General features: G+C 45.6%; 1 protein-coding gene across 1 annotated transcript; it reads right to left on the bottom strand.

Moving 5' to 3' along the window:
* Positions 1-214: 214 nt before the first annotated feature.
* Positions 215-4,933, bottom strand: LOC136118056 (granzyme B-like). The gene is given in 7 exon segments (XM_065871185.1): positions 215-358; positions 1,012-1,174; positions 1,176-1,252; positions 1,452-1,563; positions 1,565-1,585; positions 2,040-2,187; positions 4,822-4,933. Coding segments are annotated over 7 exon segments (726 nt in total). The 5' UTR covers positions 4,883-4,933.
* Between the last annotated feature and the right edge of the window lie 3,837 nt (positions 4,934-8,770).

Below are 8,770 nucleotides of genomic sequence, written 5' to 3'. Positions count from 1 at the left end.
GATGGTGGGAGGGAGAAGAGGTAGAAGCAGAAAACTGAAAACTTTTGTCGTTGGCTTTCGAAACATAGAGTGGGTGCCTATGAAGAAAGGTCAATGAGTAAACGAGAAGCCAGCCCTTCCTGCTCAGCTGACAGACATTTATTCAGCTGCTGATGCCCCCAGCCCCCCAGTGTAATTCTGGATCAGCTCCAGGGAAGAAGGTCTTGTTCCGCAGTCAGAGGCTTTTCATGGTTTTCTTTATCCAGGGCAGGAAACTTGAGACTTTGGTGCAGGCCCGTGGAGGTGACCCATTTTTTTGTCCGTAGGAGACAATGCCCTGGGCCACATTGTTACACACCAGAGGGCCCCCGGAGTCCCCCTGAGGACAGAGAAGGGGAAGCACTGAGCCAGGTCTCCTCCTGGTCCTGCCTCCCTGCCGTCCCAAGCCCCCTCTCGGGGGAGGCCACCTTGCATGGCCTCCAGGTAGGAAGTCAGAGGGCAGGGCAGGCCCCCGTGGTCCCCTCGGCTGCCAAGCCCTGACCCTGGACATTGTCACTGCTTCACTTCACCAGGGGGCAGCACCCTCTCCTCCCCCAGGTCTCAGATCCTTTCTCTATCAAGACGCTGTGGGACTGTGGGCTCCAAGCTGCTGTTTAAGGACATGGAAGCAGGTTGGTGGGCTGACACTCATCAGGGAGGATGAGCTCATTAAGCCAGGTGGGTTCCAGTGCTGAGGAGGCACCTGGTTTTAACTACCACACTCAGGAAGCCCAGTTTTCTAACACCTGTGCCTCAGTGTGTTGCAAATTCCCGCTTTGAAGGAGCACCAGGTTTAGATTCCCCACAGGTCTTTTGTAGACTTGCAGGGGCCCTAGGCACTCCCAGCTCTGGCTGTTCCCCCTTCTCTTCCTGGAGAGAAAGGTCCCAGCTTAGAGGGTAGGGCAGTTCCCACACTGCTTGGGTCCCCTGGTCCCAGATCTTCTACAAACACGTGTCTCCCCAGAGCCAGGCAAGGTAGGTGGTCATTCTCACCTTAAAGGAAGCTTTGTTTTCCTTTGGGTCCCCCACACACAGCTGAATGGCATTGTTGTAATAATTGTGTAAGTAGGATTCACACTTTTGATCCTTCTGTACGGTCAGCTTTACCTCCTGCAGTGTGTCTGAGTACGTGCCCATAGCGACCTGCCCCCAGCCGTCCTGGCTTCACCCGGGCCTTGCCCCTGGGCAGGCTGAGGGGTCTCACGGCTGCAGTCTGCTTGGCCTTTCTCTCCAGCTGATGGGAAGAGGCAAGAGAGTCCAGCTCAGCCAGTGGTCCCCGGGCCTGGACATGGCAATGATGCTGCAGTGTCTTCCCTCTCACCTGAGCCACAGGGACTGGTCAGGCAGCCAGATGGGAGGGAGGAAAGGGATGCGTGGCAGTGGGAGGGGAAATGATCTGTTTCCAGGAGGGCAGGAGAAGCAAGGAGGTTTACCTTTAGTAACATGATGTCATTGGAGTAGTTCTTTTCGTTGTAGCCTGGGTGGGGGATGGCTCTTCTCACCCGGATGACCTGCTGGGTCCTCTCCCGATCCTTGATGTTGTGGCCCCAGGGTGACGTTGACTGAGCTACACAGACAGCACAGCAGGAAGTGGAGTCACAGGAGATACAGCCCAGGAGCCGAAGGGCAGGTGACACCAGGGCCGGGCTGCAGCTGAGGGGAAATGCAGGCAACAGGAGGGCCCCGGGGGCTGAACTGTCTGTGCCCTCTGTTTCTTGGCAGCCAAGGTCGGATTCTGGAGCCATTGGTAAGGGCACAGTGGTTCCCAAGTGTCAGCCCCAGGAAAACATGTGAAATTGCATTAGTTTGCCTTCTGATCCCAAGGCATGCCCTATCTCTAGTCTCTCTTACTTCAGCAATGCCTCTGACACTGACGTGCCCCTCCCCGCTGCCCTCTTTCTCACCCTCTCAGGAGCCCTCCCAGCTCATGTGTTCCTAGGAGGCTGGTTGCTTCCAGAGAAAAAGGCAGGGCTCCCTGTCAGGGGTTTTCAGGAGGGTGCGGGCTACTTCCGGCTCCTCACCTTCCCCAGCAGTGAGCGGCTGTCAACACAAAGTCCTCTCGAATCAGGAACCCACCGCACCTTTTTTGATCATCCTGGTCCCAGATCTGAAGAAATGCCATGTAGGGGCGGGAGTGGGGCTTGGCCTCATGGCCCCCGATGATCTCCCCTGAAGGAAAAGACTGTTCTGCTTGTGTGCAACCACTGACTGCACCTGGTAGGCATCGGCTTGATGCTCAGAACTGCTGGGCACTGCTGGTCCAGCCTGGCCTGAGGTTGGCGGTGTGAGGGGCCTCAACATCCTCTTCTAGAAAAGGGAAGAGCAGCAGTCTGGGTCTGTGAAACTGTCTTCCACACATAGTTGGAGGTGAGCATACCTGTCTTAGGTACAGCAAAGTCCTAGAGGCTTCTGAACATTCCTCTCCCGACTATGCTTTGTTTTAATGAGTTTCTAAGGGCCCTGTCATCCCGTGATGTCTAGGATAGCCTAGCTTTCCAGTGCTCAGGGCTTTAGAGTAGGGATCTAGATGTCATCATAGCCTATTTCCCAGGGCCTGACATACGGTAAGTGCCCAATAAGTATTTGTTGGCTACATGAAGGAATGACCACACCCCTGTCCACCCCCCACCAACACACACACAAAATGGGCCTCTGGAAGGGGGTTGTTGGTAGGGCCAATGCTGGTGGGATTCTGGAAAGGAGAGAAGTTCTGGTCTGCCCAACAGTGGCTTCATCCTTGAAAGAGGGGAGCCAGAAATGGCTTAGGAAGAAAAGCAGATTAAAGACCTAAATGTAAGGCCAGAAACTATCAAACTCTTAGAGGAAAACATAGGCAGAATACACTATAACATAAATCACAGCAAGTTCCTTTTTGACCCACCTCCTAGAAAAGTGGAAATAAAAACAACAATAAACAAAAAGTGGAAATAAAAACAACAATAAACAAATAAAAACAACAATAAACAAACTTCAAAGCTTTTGTACAACAAAGGAAACCATAAACAAGACCAAAAGACAACCCTCAGAATGGGACAATATATTTGCAAATGAAGCAACTGACAAAGGATTAATCTCCAAAATTTATAAGCAGCTCATGCAGCTCAATATCAAAAAAACAATCTAATCCAAAAATGGGCAGAAGACCTAAATAGACATTTCTCCAAAGAAAATATACAGATTGTCAACAAACATGTGAAAGAATGCTCAACATCATTAATTATTAGAGAAATGCAAATCAAAACTACAATGAGATATCATCTCACACCGGTCAGAATGGCCATCATCAAAAAATCTAAAAACAATAAATGCTGGAGAGGGTGTGGAGAAAAGGGAACCCTCTTGCACTGTTGGTGGGAATGTAAATTGATACAGCCACTGTGGAGAACAGTATGGAGGTTCCTTAAAAAACTACAAATAGAACTACCATACGACCCAGCAATCCCACTACTGGGCATATACCCTGAGCAAACCATAATTCAAAAAGAGTCATGGGGCTTCTCTGGTGGCACAGTGGTTGAGAGTCCACCTGCTGATGCAGGGGACACGGGTTCGTGCCCTGGTCCGGGAAAATCCCACATGCCATGGAGTGGCTGGGCCCGTGAGCCATGACCGCTGAGCCTGCATGTCTGGAGCCTGTGCTCTGCAATGGGAGAAGCCACAACAGTGAGAGGCCGGCATACCGCAAAAAAAAAAAAAAAAAAAAAAAGAGTCATGTACCAAAATGTTCATTGCAGCACTATTTACAATAGCCAGGACATGGAAGCAACCTAAGTGTCCATCAACAGATGAATGGATAAAGAAGATGTGGCACATATATACAATGGAATATTACTCAGCCATAAAAAGAAATGAAATTGAGTTATTTGTAGTGAGGTGGATGGACCTAGAGTCTGTCATACAGAGTGAAGTAAGTCAGAAAGAGAAAAAAAAATACCGTGTGCTACCACATATGTATGGAATCTAAGAAAAAAAAAAAAAAGGTCATGAAGAACCTAGGGGTAAGATGGGAATAAAGACACAGACCTACTAGAGAATGGACTTGAGGACACAGGGAGGGGGAAGGGTAAGCTGTGACAAAGTGAGAGAGTGACATGGACATATATACACTACCAAACGTAAAATAGATAGCTAGTGGGAAGCAGCCGCATAGCACAGGGAGATCAGCTCCGTGCTTTGTGACCACCTAGAGGGGTGGGATAGGGAGGGTGGGAGGGAGGGAGACGCAAGAGGGAGGAGATATGGGAACATATGTATATGTATAACTGATTCACTTTGTTATAAAGCAGAAACTAACACACCATTGTAAAGCAATTATACTCCAATAAAGATGTTAAAAAAAAAAGAAAAGAAAAGGAAAGCAGAGGTGGGGAAAGGGACTGAGGAGCCTGGGGACTGAGCAAAGGGAACTCCAAGGTCTGCTGAACAGTTGCTGAGGGAGCACCTGTCTCATCCTAGACGCAGAAGCCAAGCCCACTCTGCCCTCTTCAGGGGAATTGATTATTTTCTCTTTTCCAGTTTTCCGACCCTCTGCCATCATTTCTAGGAAAGTTCGACTTTCCACACAGCAAATGTAGGGCTGGAGGAGGGGATAGTACCCACTGGCTTTTCTGGAGAGCAACCTTTGCTCTGTCGCTCCTGCTGGAGGCGTATCCAGCATCATACTTGGGGGTATGAGGTGGGACGGGAGCTGGTGTTCAGAATGTTCCCAGTGCATAGAGGGATCAGGGATGTGCAGAAGGGGCAGGTGATCGGTGCCAACTGGGGTAAGAGGTTGGGCCTCTGAGGGTGAGGATGGTCACTCACCTGCCTTTGCCCTGGGGGACAGTGAAAAGGCCAACAGGAGCAGGTACAGGAGTGGCTGCATCTTCCCAGGAAGGCTGCCCAGGTCGGAGCTGCTGGTGTTTCCTCCTTGCTCTCTTTTTAGCACCCCCAGGAGAGGAAGGAGGTGCAAGTGGGCTCAGTGACCTCTTGTTCCCCTCTGGTTTCGTGGTGCTTCATCCTAGAAGGCTTTCTATGGAAGCTGCCTCGCCCCCACTCCGTCTACCTGACGACGTTCTCTGGATGGTTGTGTGAGAAACATGTAGTGACCACATGGGTACCCACAGCTAATGACTCAGAGCAGACCACTTGTTCCAGCCTAGAGCAGGAACCCGAGAATACAGGGAGGGGACTGTAGGATGTGGTATCGCCCAGTAGAGGTCCTGGAGCCCAGAAACCTGAGTCATCAGTGGTTGAACCACCAAGGCCTCATTTCCATGCTGCTGAGTCCACGGGATGATTTCTTTAGCTGATGTGAGTTTAGGCTCTTCTCTATGCTATGACCAAACATACTGCACATGTGTCTCCTTCCCTTAGAGAGCTGACTGTCTGGTGGAAGAGAAAGAAACATCTGTGACCAGATTGCAACTCGGGAAGGGCTTCGTTGAGGGACGCACGGGACAATAACAGAGCATGGCCACCATGTACTAAATCTAAATAGGCACCCATTCATCACCTTAACTTCCTTTCTAGAGGACTTTTAACATCTTTTATTTTTTTTAATTACAAATGCTCAGAGTGATAGCGTCCATCTCTCTTGTTAATGTTTGGAAATAAACGTTCTGCACTTGACACTTATTGGCCTAAATTCATGAAACACTCTGACCCTAGAAATTGAATCCAGGGATGATTTAAGCCTAGGTCATTCTTACTTTGGAGAGGCTGGGGTCAGTTTCACCCAAACCACATGAACTGAGACAGAGAAAATGCTGGTTCGCCAAAGGAAGTTCAAATTACTAAGTTGCCTATACCATGTGAAGTGGGAAAGCATGCTGGCTGACCAAAGACCAATAATTGTCCTTTTAGTATTCTCTGTGCTGTGTGCAGAAAGCCACACTTCTGATACAGCAGGCCTGGCACATTATAGGATGACATTGGCTGAACAAACTCTGCTAATGATCTTGCTAAAATGGAAATGAAGGACCATTCTTTCTAAATAGCCCAAGCCCAGTTCTGTTCAAGAACAACAAAGAATCTCTCAGTGATTAGACTCTGGTGATTTAAGGTTCCATCTTTACATTTATGTACTTTACAATTTTTCTATGAGGAATATTATGCATCAAAAGACATAATTCCAGGGTAAATATCCTCCTTATGAAAACAAATACATTTATTAAGCCTCTACTGTTTTGAACATAGCTTGCCCAGTGGTAGAAATTTTAAAAATAAAATTAGTTTTTTTATTTTAGTGGTAGTATATGTTATTAAGAAAATTTGAGGTACTTCCATGGTGGCGCAGTGATTAAGAATCTGCCTGCCAATGCAGGGGACACGGGTTCAAGCCCTGGTCTGGGAAGATCCCACATGATGCGGAGCAACTAAGCCCGTGTGCCACAACTACTGAGCCTGTGCTATACAGCCTGCAAGCCACAAATCCTGAGCCCATATGATGCAACTACTGAAGCCCATGTGCCTAGAGCCCGTGCTCCGCAACAGAGAACCCACCGCAATGAGAAGCCGACACACCACAATGAAGAGTAGCCCCAGCTCGTCACAACTACAGAAAGCCCACGCACATAGACTGGCTGAATGGATACAAAAACAAGACCCGTATATATGCTGTCTACAAGAGACCCGCTTCAGACCTAGGGACACATACAGACTGAAAGTGAGGGGATGGAAAAAGATATTCCATACAAATGGAAATCAAGAGAAAGCTGGAGTAGCAATTCTCCTATCAGACAAAATAGACTTTAAAATAAAGACTATTACAAGAGACAAAGAAGGACACTACATAATGATCAAGGGATCAATCCAAGAAGAAGATATAGCAATTGTAAATTTTTATGCACCCAACACAGGAGCACCTGAAAACATAAGGCAAGTGCTAACAGCCATATAAGGGGAAATTGACAGTAATACAATCATAGTAGGGGACTTTAACACCCCACTTTCACCCATGGACAGATCATCCAAAATGAAAATAAATAAGGAAATGCAAGCTTTAAATGATACATTAAACAAGATGGCCTTAATTGATATTTACAGGGCATTCAATCCAAAAACAACAGAATATACTTTCTTCTGAAGTGCTCATGCAACATTCTCCAGGACAGATCATATCTTGGGTCAGAAATCAAGCCTTGGTAAATTTAAGAAAATTGAAATCATATCAAGTATCTTTTCCAACCACAGTGCTTTGAGACTAGATATCAATTACAGGAAAAAATCTGGAAAAAAATACAGACACATGGAGGCTAAACAATACACTACTAAATAACCAAGAGATCACTGAAGAAATCAAAGAGGAAATAAAAAAATACCTAGAAACAAATGACAATGAAAACAGGACAACTCAAAACCTATAAGATGCAGCAAAAGCGATTCTAAGAGGGAAGTTTATAGCAATATTATCCTACCTCAAGAAACAAGAAACAGCTCAAATAAGCAACCTAACCTTACACCTAAAGCAATTAGAGAAAGAACAAAAAAACCCCGCAGTTAGCAGAAGGAAAGAAATCATAAAGATCAGATTAGAAATAGATGAAAAAGAAATGAAGTAAACAATAGCAAAGATCAATAAAACTAAAAACTGGTTCTTTGAGACGATAAACAAAATTGATAAAGCATTAGCCAGACTCATCAAGAAAAAGAGGGAGAAGACTCAAATCAATAGAATTAGAAATGATAAAGGAGAAGTAACAACGGACACTGCAGAAATACATAGGATCATGAGAGATTACTACAGGCAACTACATGCTAATAAAATGGACAATCTGGAAGAAATGGACAAATTCTTAGAAAAGCAGAACCTTCCAAGACAGAATCAGGAAGAAATAGAAACTATAAACAGACCAATCACAAGCACTGAAATTGAAACTGCCATTAAAAATCTTCCAACAAACAAAAGCCCAGGACCAGATGGCTTCACAGGTGAATTCTATCAAACATTTAGAGAAGGGTTAACACCCATCCTTCTCAAACTCTTCCAAAAAGTTGCAGAGGAAGGAACACTCCCAAACTCATTCTATGAGGCCACCATCACCCTGGTACCAAAACCAGACAAAGATCTCACAGAGAAAGAAAGCTACAGCCAATATCACGGATGAATATAGATGCAAAGATCCTCAACAAAATACTAGCAAACAGAATCCAACAACACGTTAAAAGGATCATACACCGTAAACAAGTGAGGTTTATCCCAGGAATGCAAGGATTCTTCAATATACGCAAATCAATCAATGTGATAAACCATGTTAACAAATTGAAGGAGAAAAACCATATGATCATCTCAATAGATACAGAAAAAGCTTTCGACAAAATTCCACACCAATTTATGATTAAAACCCTCCAGAAAGTAGACACAGAGTGAACTTACCTCAACATAATAAAGGTCATATATGACAAACCCACAGCCAACATCATTCTCAATGGTGAAAAACTGAAACCATTTCCTCTAAGATTGGGAACAAGACAAGGATGTCCACTCTCACCACTATTATTCAACATATTTTGGAAGATTTAACCGCAGCAATCAGAGAAGAAAATGAAATTAAGGGAATCCAAATCAGAAAAGAAGCAAAGCTGTCACTGTTTGCAGATGACATGATACTATACATAGGAAATCCTAAAGACGCTACCAGAAAACTACTAGAGCTAATCAATGAAGTTCGTAAAGTAGCAGGTTACAAATTAATGCACAGAAATCTCTTGCATTCCTATATACTAATGATGGAAAATCTGAAAGGGAAATTTAGGAAACATTCCCATTTAC

Source organism: Phocoena phocoena, chromosome 2, assembly GCF_963924675.1.
Source record: "Phocoena phocoena chromosome 2, mPhoPho1.1, whole genome shotgun sequence".
NCBI classification, from domain to species: Eukaryota; Metazoa; Chordata; class Mammalia; order Artiodactyla; family Phocoenidae; genus Phocoena; species Phocoena phocoena.
The sequence above is the reverse complement of the archived record's forward strand: the minus strand, read 5'-3'. Positions and strand labels throughout refer to the sequence as shown.